Genomic DNA, 12163 nt, shown 5'->3' with positions numbered 1-12163 from the left:
ATATTCAACCAGATGTATCAGAAGCTCACAAGATTAGAAACATCTCCCAGAAATATTCTACTGTTTTCCTGTACCTCTGGTTCCAGTAGGAACGGAGGGCTTAAACCTGGAATCTCTTAACTGTGTTGCAGTGTCCTATGTACTGTGTAATGTTCCATATTCCTGCCGTCTGCTCAACTTCATGCATCAGAAACAGTGACCAGGAAACCGCATTTGTCCAGAAGCTCTTCACCCACAGCAGGATAGGCAAAGTAACACTGCTCCCGCGCCATTTATTCTTCAGCAGAGCAGGGGCTGGAACGAAGAGCCACTGAAAGCAGGTCCAAATACGTCACAGTCCTTTTCACCCAAATCTTGTGAAGATGCTCCTGACAACTCTCGGTTTGTATGTGCATGGAACGAAACAAGAACGGGGATGAATGTATCTCTGAAAAATGTAGATAATGTCTTCAAATTTTGCATGTGGCTTTGGAATACACAATAACAGCTACCTTCTCTAACAGCTTGACCTTCTTGATTATATATATTTAAAATAAATTTACATCATTACGAATTTACTTCACGTCAAGTACAAGAGATGACTATGAAAGGGCAGCATCAAGAAAAAGGAATTCAGTGATACTAAAATTTACTTGTAAATTCAAAATACTGAAGCAGTCGGCCTAAGGTGTGTTACGGATTGACACAGCATCACAATCAACTGTCAGAAGGCCACGGATTCACTACTGGCACAGCAGCCATCCGACTGACATCTCTGTGACTCATCCATGCTGTTGACAAAGAAACCTTTGTAGCTCTGTAGCATGTTAACCGAATTAATACTAAAGATTCATACTTACTCAAAGGTCAGCAAACTGAATGAACTTGGGTCGTTTCCACAGGCCAGTTTGCATATCATCAAAAAGCAATTAAGAAGGGAAGAACCAACTCCTTTAAGGAACTAGATAATTCCAGAATTGGGAATATAGATTAGATTTCAGTGTACCAGAAGATCCACAGGATACTGCCTTAAAAAAAAGATCAGTGAGTGGTTGACAGGAACCAAAATCAAGCAAGAGTACACCAGTTAGAATGAAAACACCTTACATGATAGCACAGTGACCAAACTGTATTATGTTAACAGCACACTGAAAATTTTACATTCACATCCATGTATTTTGTGAAGAAAATCTCTACATCTATTTATATATAGGTGATCTAAAGAAAACTGTTATGATTTTGTTAGGAAAAGATGTTTCTGACTCCTAGCAGTATAATGGTTCCAGGTATTTAAAGAGGAAAAGAAATTTTGAGTAATCTGAAAAATGAACTTTGTGAAAGTCCTGGACTCATTACTTCAACTTTAAAGCATCTTCCATGGTCATTTGCACACGGCCTATGAAGATTAGTCAAAATCCAAACAACCTAATTCCTTCCCCACCCCTCCCCAGACACAACTTTAGAAACTGCTGTGGAAATCCAACCTTTAAAATGTAATACATAAACCTTGGCAGTGTGTTTCTTTCTCCTCTTCTCTGAAAGTGTGGGGGAACCTCATGTTATTATAGATCGAACTCTACTGCCAGCAGTGGAGGCCAAGGAGTCAGGGAAGCAGTGCAGAGGTTTAAGATATTCTTGGGCCAGGTGGTTACTTCTTTCCTTTCAGGTCGTCGTTTACCTTCCAGAGGACCAGTTCCATGCAGGCAGTTGCATTTTCACTGGAACTGTGACCTCCAAATAGAATAGGACAAAAAATAAAATGTTAGACATAGACAACTCCCTGTGAAGTCGCCCACGGATGGTCTCAAAACGGTCTTGAGTTTATAACAGAATCAACGCTGGCCACTTATCAATATATCACTATTTCACACCTAGAACCACCACTGGTTGCTTTAGAAATGTTTTACATAGATCTAATGGCAACCCACTCCAGTGTTCTTGCCTGGAGAATCCCAGGGACGGCGGAGCCTGGTGGGCTGCCGTCTATGGGGTCACACAGAGTCAGACATGACTGAAGCGGCTTAGCAGCAGCAGATGAACAAACATCTCCCTTTTTCTGAATACCCTGCCCTCAGTCACATGGTCACTGTGTTCCTATGATGGCATAGCACATCAGTACCTTCTCCATGAACCTCTTTTCCAGGGATATGCAACAGGAAAGTGACGGACACCGGTGGATGACAGATCTAACAAGAAGCCAGAAAGAGAGATTCTAGAAAAAATATACCTCCTAGACAGAGAGTGACCTTAGATATGAGATGACATGGGTTTAAAAAGCAGATGAAATCTGCCCAAAATACCAAGCCTACAAAATAATAAGTGAGGTCTGAGATTGAGAAAAATCATATGGGCTACACTTGTAAAATGGTGTATTATTTTTGGTTTCCTTGCATTACTCTGAGAGAACTGTGGTGGTCTTTAACTTTGCTTTATATAGGGCATTTTTTGTTGTAAGATGAAATATTTTTGTGTCCATGCTCCCAGGTTGTTTTAAGCAGAACACATTATGAATTTCAGAATAGCATTTTTGGGGCATTTGAGATATGAATATTTTAAAGCAGATAATATAAAGATCCTGTGTAAGATGGTTTGGTGAGTGTCTAATAGACATAGAATGAAAGAATAAATACCACAAGATAAAATCTGGATTCTTGTACAATAAATGACATGATCAGAGGAGCATCTGTAGAAACAATAGCATTATAACATTTTAACATTCAGAAATTAACTTCCTTTTCTATATTGTGCAACAGAGGGGCCTATATGGGTCTGCACGAAATGTACAGAGTAACTAACCTCCATTCCAAGTCAGACACATACCGCGTGCTTATGGCAATGCGACTCGCAGGATAGCTGGTGGCTGTACTTGTTGCATTTGGTGAGCCTGTTTAATGTTGGGCCTTTACATCAAAAATACCAAATGTAAAAAAAGTTCTGAGAGCAAGATCTACCAATCCATTACAAAGCAGGTGCACGCATGATGAATCTGTTGCATTTAAGTTATACTTCCTTTTACAAAAAGCTCACTATTTACCTTGGGTGAGATAATCTGCGTGAGTGCTCAGTCACTTCAGTCTCGTCTGACTCTTTGCGACCCTGTGGACTGTAGCCTGCCAGGCTCCGCTGTCCATGGGATTCTCCAGGCAAGAATACTGGAGTGGGTTGCCATTTCCCCTCCTCCAGGGGATCTTCCCAACCTGGGGATGGAACTCACGACTCTTTACGTCTCCTGCATTTGGCAGGTGGGTTCTTTACCACTAGCGCCACTGAGATACCTTGGACCCAATCAATTTTAGATTCTTATTAGGTGTAATGAAAATCACATATGAAAAGAGGTACAGAGCAGCATTTAGGATGGAATTAGATCTCTGCACCAACAAAAGTTTTATGTATGAATTCCAAGGTCACCAGTCTGCCCCAACTGCTGTTTTGAGGCCTGTGGAACATCTAGGACTATGCCAGGTAGTGGGCATGGAACACATTTCACTAAAACAGATACTTCGGGATTCTCTACCCTAGGAGAAAACCCACAGGGAAGTATTTCAAACAGGGGACCTTTACCATGACCCTCATGATGTATTCACTCCCCTCAGACTCAGGAGCTTGATATTTATCATGAACAAGCAGGCTCTTACCTTCATCCTGAATGACTCTCTGCAGGTAGTCAGCCACTAAACCCTTCAGGGATCTTCTGTGAGGCAAGCCTAGCGGATGAGGGAACAGAACTGTCGTGTCCACAACTGAAGTATGAATTAACTGTCAAATGAAAGAGAAAACCTCTTTAGAAATTCTTCCCAAAGAATAAGAAAACTGATGCAGCAGCAGGAACTGAAGCAGCAGAAACAACACTGCAAAACCAAGGAACATGAGCAGTGACACCAGCTCAGTCACTAAGCACTAGCTGGCTTATCTCACTACAAACTGCAGACTAACCCAGCACGGTCGATATTTCACTGTCCCCTTTTTACAGCCAGAGACACTGAGGCTTGGAGAGGTTAAAGTTGCCTCAGCCAAGTTAGTACATTAGAAAGAAATCCAATCTCAGAGCCTGACTGCTGAGTCTACTTTCCTCCCAAGAGATCCCACTAGGAGTCAGCATGAGCTCAGAGGGATTCCGATAATTACTGGCTGGGAGGCAGCAGCCAGGGGTGAGTCAGGCTCCTCTCACCTTGGGACTCAACGGAGGGGGGCACACCTCACTCCAGTGCAAGTCCCATTTCAGTGGTTTATTTTGTCTCTCTCTGGGGAGGGAGCATGGAAAAGGACTAGTCCCATCAAGGTTCAAATTCCCTGTGCTTTCACATGGAAGAAGGGAGTCAAGTTTACAATAGGATGGATATGGGGGAGGGGGAACAGACCACAGAGTCCAGACAGTCAGGTACCATTTGCATTCCTCATTCGAAGAGCTGTAATTTAAAGAGGCGTAAAAGAAGGTTAGCCTCAGGACAAGTCATTTAAAGACTGATCAAGAAGAAAAAGGCTGGAAATTTAATGTTTAACACCTATGATGCCCTGTCCAGAAACACTATAGATTCTCACTTAATGTATCGGTCACCTCTTAGACACTGTACCTGGCTGCAAAGGATGGAGCAAAACTATAAGGTAGTTGTGGAAACAAAAAAAAGAGACATCTATGAGTAATCTGGAAGGAAAAAACAGACTGATTACAAGGAATAAAGAAACACTGAAATTTTCTAGTCTTGGAGGCAGATGAAATAACAGTTCCTAGAAAATGAGAAGCAGGAAAGTCACAGTGAGAAACTGTTTGAGAGGTGCTGTCTCTGAGGTGACAGAGGGACATGTCTGTGAAGACCTTTCCAACAGAAAGCTTATATCCCACGTCTCTGCCCACACTTGGGTGGGGTGTGGTGGGAGGACATTCCGGCTCCTCCATCACGTGCACACAACAGTGCTGTGGGAAGCGACTATACTATGGTGCCAGCTTTGCAGAGAAAGAGGGGGCATTCACTCAGGAGAATTAAAGAAGCCTGCTTGTATTCTGGCACTAAAGAAGAACTAACCCTTCTCTGCGTGAAGGTTAGGTCCTGGGGTGGCTGAAACAGTCACGGTCCCCAGCGTTGCAGAGCTTCATTGTGCAATGTGGTGGCCACGAGCCGCGTGCAACTATTGCAGTTAAGAAACTGAAAAAATCATTTTCTCAATCAGACATTTGATATCTCTGATGTCCAATATCCCCTGAAGGAGGACATGGCAACCCACTCCAGTATTCTAGCCTGGAGAACCCCATGGACAGGAGCCTGGCGGGCTACAGTCCGTAGGTTGCAAAGAATCGGACACAACTGATATCCCCCATCTTGGATAGTTAAAATAATGGAAAGTTGTATCGCAGGGCACTGTTCTAGGCCAGGGAAAGCCACCAACCCTTTCTTCAAGTCCCAAATTATAGATAGCTTAGGCGTGCAGCCCTCACCACCTCTGTTACTCAACAGCAACTACTCAACAATGCCCTTGTAGTGTGAAAGCACAACAGAAAATGTATCAGTGAATGGGTGTGACGGTTCTGTTCCAATAAAAATGTTTGCAAAAACAGGTGGCTGGCATGAGCCATAGAGTGCGAACTCCTAGAACATGGAGCAAAAAACAGACCATTTTAATCCAGAGGTATATTAAAGGGGAGATCTTCAGCTCTATCATGCCAAGTAAAATGAGCTTATCTTTGATGTTAAGCCTACCTATAAGGCCTACCTGACTTAACATGAAAAAGCATTTTCCAGGATGTAACTATAACAACTTGTTAGATCAACTCAGTCTTATCTATTTGGATATTAATCAAAGATCATGTCAAAACAAACAATGATTTTGGCTTTATCACAGTTGATGGACTTTCTGATCTTGATTAGCCAAATGACTTGGGCTCTCTTACACTGCTTTTGGTTTACCATAGTTGGACAGTGTCATTAGCACAGACAGTGATTCTTGTCTTCCTTGTCAAAAAAGGGGAAATCGAGCATGAGTGATGACACACCGATAATGACTACCAGGCTAACATCAGGTTTGTAAGAAGGTGAGCCTGTAACTCCTTACCTTAAGCGCATAGAGACTGTGTTCAAAGCTATGTCCAATTAGTATAGTGTCAGCACTGAAGAGGTGCAGTAAGATGGCTTGCACATCACGGACTGAGGTCTTCATGTTCTTCAAGTCGTCTTCAGCTACACCAGAAAACCTGCCCCAATAAGATGCACAATGCATGTAAGTAAAGAATGCAGCTCAGTAGATTTCATCAGTTACAGTTAGACTACATTACTGACTCAATAAGACAAACATTTGCTGATCAGAACAAAGATCTTATTGTATGACTGTCAACTACCCCTTTATTAGGTTATATTGGTATAACTTGGCAAAATTTATACTTTGGATCAATCATGTAAGGCTAGAGGAGACATTATTACAAGCTGATAAAGCTCCTTTGTGAACTCTCATCTTTGTATAATCTCGGTCTTGTCAATTACAATTTAGTAAAGTTAGCCTATCTACGTTAAGACAAAGCTAAAGATGAAACATGGGGAAAAGCAAATGGAGCCCTAAGCAGAGTCTAGACAACTTAAGTTTGAACTATGCTATGTTTCTGCCATTTACTTATTATATTTGACTTTCAACAAGTTACTTAACCTTCTGGTTTCAGTTTTCTCATCTGTAAAGTAGGATTAACTACCAATCTTAATGGCTTAGGATGAATTGAGAGACTGGCATTGCCATATATACACTACTACTATGTGTATTGCTTCCCTGGTGGCACAGACGGTAAAGCGTCTGCCTGCAATGTGGGAGACCCAGGTTCAATCCCTGGGTTGGGAAGATCCCCTGGAGAAGGAAATGGCACCCCACTCCAGTACTCTTGCCTGGAAAATCCCATGGACTGAGGAGCCTGGTAGGCTACAGTCCATGGGGTCACAAAGAGTCGGACACAACTGAGTGACTTCACTTTCACTTTTCAACGGCTTAGGAGAATCTAGTGAAAATGTATGCATACAGTGAAAACTACATGCATAAACCTGACTATCCTCATGGTTTTCATGAAGCACATACTAAATAAGTGTTCTGAAACATGGCTATTGCTGTGCCTTAGTGCAGATTAGGAGAAAAGAAAAATACTGCAAAGGTATTTTCAGCTTAAGCTATATGTTAATATTATTGTCTCCTATAAGGAAAAAAAGACAGCTGGCTCCATTATCTGGCTTAATTAAGGAATGTGATTCATAGTCAAATATTTGGATTAAGAGGAAATGATCATGGATAGAGTACTTGGATTTGTTTTAAAGCAGTTATTAAAAAATGTCATCCATTGAATCCTTTTGACCTTTTAAGATTTGAAAGTTCTTTTGTTTTTAATGCAAGCCCTTCAATTCTCATTTTGCTGCTGTGACTATCAGTAATTACCAAAACATTTCCTGACTTGTTCCAAAAAGGAGCTAGAAAAGATTACATTAAATCCACGAAAGAACAAGAACCAATAAGAGTACAATAAATATAGTATGATTTTTTTTGCCAATTATAACTCAATAAAGTTTAAAAAAAGTAAAATAGATGGGGCTATTAGGATATGGCCAAAATGAGTAGGAAAAAAACAGCAAATGAGGTAAGGAGAAAGATTAGTAACAAAATGCATTTTCTGGTAACAGGAACTTTTATTGAGTTTTTATGTATACAAACATTTTTATGAATGTGAGGGAATTTGCTAGAGTGCTTGTTAGCAGAATTCTCTGTAATTATTCTCAAAGCTTATCACAACTTTTAATTCACTCCCATTTTGCCTTGTTGTGCTCCAAAATTATGGACATACACACACAAATTGTGTAATATATGTACTATATACTATATAGTGTGTATAATATATATATGGGCTTCCCCAGGCTCAGCGGTAAAGAATCTATGTGTATGTGTATAAAGTCATATTTGTTCACATACATGTATACATGTGTGCATTTATTTACATATACATATACAAATGTGTACACACAAACGCTGTGTTGTGCTGTGCTTAGTTGCTCGGTTGTGTCTGACTCTTTGTGACCCCATGAGTGTAGCCCACCAGGCTCCTCTGTCCGTGGGATTGTCCAGTAAGGAATACTGGAGTGGGTTGCCATGCCCTCCTGCAGGGGATCTTCCCAACCCAGAGATCGACCCAGGTTTCCCGCATTGCAGGTGGATTCTTTACCGTCTGAGCCACCAGGAAAGCCCAAGAATACTGGAGTGGGTACACACACACATACAAGACATACTTAAGTACCATTGGAAAATTCGTTATTTAAAGAAAACTGAATAAATACAATCATATCAGTAATTAACACTTCTAAATTTTCATTCTAGAATAAGATCAGTGTCTTCTATTTTATATTTAAATACATATATGTGTTATGTCATATGGCTTGTATGCCTTTAGAAAATTCAATTCAGTTAATCAATGATATTATTGGGTGTTTTATATGAGGTTTTTAAAAATTAAAGGCATATCTTATACTATCTCAAGTTACCCTTGAGTTTGGATCAGAAACATGCCATACTTTAGTAATAATAAAATAGAATTTGCACTGAACCAGTGTTCTGCATGCTGTATAAAAGCTGTGTATACTCAGCGACATGTCTACAGGATTACAGAAATTTTCACCTAATGGGAAGAGCATAGCATGATATTTTCAGAAGAAACCTATTAATGGTTGAAAGAATAAATGAATGAATGGTTTATTCAATATTTTTGCCTCTCTCTCTAGCCTTCTACCGACCGCTCCAACATGTAAACACCATGAGGGTATAAGCCCATATCTCTTATTTAAAGAGTTACCCAGGGCTTAATACAGTGCCTGCATAATTTTAGCAAGGAATTCAACAGAACATGAATAACTTTGAATAAATAAATTAAAATAGTGTAGCTCATGCTCTAAAGTTGACTCCAGTAAAGGTACCTAGGCTAAAACTTAAACTACATGTTGAATGTTCTATAATTTGAAAAATAAACCCCTTGTATAATGCATACCTAGTGTTATAGTCAATGACCTCTTCATCTGGTTTCACAAATGTGTCATAGACCACCTGGAGGCTGGGATCCACCACTGTTACTCGAGTAGGTTCCAAGCCTTTGGCTGTATAGCACTATAAAGGCAGAGATATTAAATTTATACACCACACTGAGTAAACCCACTTTAACATCTTAGATATAATAAAGGAATATTTCTAACTAAAATACACAATTTCATCCTGTCGTTCAGTTTTGCCAACAAAAGCCAGTGAGTGGATCTGACAGTCATATCAAAGATGTTCCAAGTTTTAATTTTTTTCCCTCAATGTTAGTAATATTTCTGCTAATAAAATAATTTCATTTTCTTGGCTTAGGCTTTACCAGTATTTTCATTAGAGATCAATGCTATCCAATAGAAACCTCTGTGAAGATGAAATGTTCTATTTCTGTCCTGCCCAATAGGGTAGCCACCGGCCACAAGGGGCTACTGAGTATTTGAAATATGGCTAGAATGACTGAAGAACTGAATTTTCAACTTAATTACATTTTTACTGAAGTTAACATTGTTGTATAACATTATGTAAACTTCACGTATACAACATTGTACGTTGACTTCTGTATACACTACAGTGCACTTCAGCACCGAAATGTTGTTTTCACCTTCACCAGACAGTTGAGCCCCTTACCCGTCTTACCCTCCCCTGCTTTCCCTCTGGTAGCGGCTACTCTGTTCACTACATCTATGTGTTTGTTTGCTAGTGGATGTCATACTGGACAACACAGTTATAAACCTCGTTGAGTGCGGAAAAAAAAATCCAAACTATGGTTACATAAACCTGGCACCACAGAGGACAACATGGTAATGAAATCTGATTTCTAAGCCAGAAGCAGCTTTAACTGTCTCCGATTAAAAACCTAAGTTTGAAACTGTATGTTGCTCTTCTATAATTATAGTCCACAAATCTGCTCCCCAAATATGCCACAAGGAATAAACATTTTATGTTTTGTTAAAGATGACTGTCCACATGATGTCTGACACATACAAAGCACTCTGTCATATATCAGTGTATCGGATTCTCACCATCACTGGGGGATTATCATTAACCTCATAATTGACAGATCAGATCATCCAGGACTTGCCTGATAAGCCGTGGAGCTTCCCAGCTCTCAGATTCCAAGTTCTGCTTTCCCCCTACTATTTAGTACTGATTCTCATATAAAAGAAGATAAATCCCTATAAATATTTTACTGTCTCTATAAACAACAGTTTGTTAAAAATTAAAGCTTTTATAATGGTTTGGGGCGGGGAAGGCGATGGCACCCCACTCCAGTACTCTTGCCTGGAAAATCCCATGGATGGAGGAGCCCGGTGGGCTGCAGTCCATGGGGTCGCAAAGAGTCAGACACAACTGAGTGACTTCACTTTCACTTTTCACTTTCCTGCACCGGAGAAGGAAATGGCAACCCACTCCAGTGTTCTTGCCTGGAGAATCCCAGGGACGGGGGAGCCTGGTGGGCTGCTGTCTATGGGGTTGCACAGAATCGGACACAACTGAAGCGACTTAGCAGCAGCAATGGTTTGGGGGATAACAGCAGTGTTAATAACACTTTCCACCCATGTAATTTCAGCAATGTAATGAGTAGAACAAGCAGTGATTATGTATAAAAAGAATCAATAGGTAATAGAAAAAGGATCATAGGCCAACTCCTGGCTCCATCGCTAAGTGCAGAAAGTGAAGTCGCTCAGCCGAGTCGGACTCTTTGCGACCCCATGGACTGTAGCCTGCCAGGGTCCTCCGTCCACAGGATTTTCCAGGCAAGGGTGCCAGCGTGGGTTGCCATTGCCTTCTCCAGGGGATCTTTAAGACCCAGGGATCAAACCCGGGTCTCCCGTACAACCAGCAGATGCTTTCCCATCTGAGCCACCGGGGAAGCCCTAGTGCCTAGCCCTAAGTGCTGGGACCCAGCCAAGTCACTTAATTCTTTTTCAGCTACAGTTGCTTCACCCAAAACATGTGAACAGCATTGCAGAGCTATGTGGGACTGAGAGAGAAAGCCTGGGAAAGTTCCTTACACACATATACGTGAGGTAAAACGTACAACCAACGTACCACCTCACAGCTCACAGCAAACACACGGGGATTCCTGTCGAGGGCTGGGAACTTGACCAATGTCTTCACAAAGCCCCCTAGGTTTTCTTTTTTGTTATGAACATGATGCTGAAACAAACATTGCCAAGTAAGTTACCGTGTATTTTGGCAAGAGGAATTAAGCTCATAAAAATTTCACCACCTGAAAATCAGTGAATTAATAATAGACCAAATGTTCATCGATCCTCTAGGTCTGTGCAGCAGACAGCGACTCTGGTTCTGACACAAATAGAATTCTGGGCAGCAAGCCCTACCTTGGCGACCTGACACCCGGGGGATCCAAGAACACCTTTGCAACAGCTGTACTGCCTTCCTAAGCCACCAAGGACTGCAAACCACACAAAAAAGAAAGATCAAATGAGCAAGCTTGACAAGGCAGAGTGGCTAACTCCCAGAGCATCTTACCCTCAAAGAGCATTAAGACTTTACCATGCAAGTGATCTAAGGTCTAAAACTCTGTATAGTTATTTTGTATAGTTACTTTTCTAGCTTTTATGTAACAAACAGGAAAAACTGACTCCAGGAAGCAGAATTCTCGGGGGTTGCATTTTTTTGTTTTTTTGTTTTTTTTGGCTGCACTGGGTCTTAGGTGTGGCACGTGGGATCTTCAATGCATCACGTGGGATCTTTTCCACAGGGCGCATGGATATCTAGTTGTGACACACGGGCTAAGTAGTTGTGGTGCCTGGGCTTAGGTCTCTGAGCAGGATCAAACCCCAGTCCGCTGCATTGTAAGGCAGATTCTTTACCACTGGGCCAACAGGGAAGTTGCCAGGGGTTGGATTCTGAAGGTGAGTTATAACTGCGCATGTCCTGAATGCCTTCCTCCCCTTCTTCCCTTCGCTCCCCTATCATTTGTCCTAATCTTCAGCTCCTTGCCTAGTGTCCCTTCTTTACCCTGCTTAACTCTACCTCAGCCATCCTCTCTAAATTCTACTCTCTTTCTCTCTTTGCTGGAACCCTGTGGTGGCTCCAACCACCAGCCTCTCCCTTTCTGTATCTGAGTTGTTGATCTGACCCAAGAAACATCACCCAGTTACACGGCCTGAGACCATAACAC

The 12163-nt window shown here is 41.4% G+C and overlaps 1 protein-coding gene across 2 annotated transcripts in view; it reads right to left on the bottom strand.

Annotated features, from left to right (window-relative positions):
- Window positions 1-1087: 1087 nt before the first annotated feature.
- Window positions 1088-12163, bottom strand: part of LOC133252473 (RNA exonuclease 1 homolog) — a 45971-nt gene continuing 34895 nt past the window's right edge. For both annotated transcript variants that reach the window (XM_061425109.1, XM_061425110.1), the window contains 6 exons: window positions 11358-11431; window positions 11065-11172; window positions 8972-9087; window positions 6025-6163; window positions 3615-3735; window positions 1088-1710 (listed from right to left, as the gene is read on the bottom strand). In XM_061425109.1, coding sequence (XP_061281093.1) covers window positions 1628-1710; window positions 3615-3735; window positions 6025-6163; window positions 8972-9087; window positions 11065-11172; window positions 11358-11431 — 641 coding nt within the window. In that variant the 3' untranslated portion in view covers window positions 1088-1627. The remainder of the gene's footprint in view (window positions 1711-3614; window positions 3736-6024; window positions 6164-8971; window positions 9088-11064; window positions 11173-11357; window positions 11432-12163) is intronic.

Source organism: Bos javanicus, chromosome 8 (genome assembly GCF_032452875.1).
Source record: "Bos javanicus breed banteng chromosome 8, ARS-OSU_banteng_1.0, whole genome shotgun sequence".
In the NCBI taxonomy this organism is placed as follows: Eukaryota; Metazoa; Chordata; class Mammalia; order Artiodactyla; family Bovidae; genus Bos; species Bos javanicus.
Note: the sequence above shows the minus strand (reverse complement) of the source record. Positions and strands in the feature narration are given on the sequence as shown.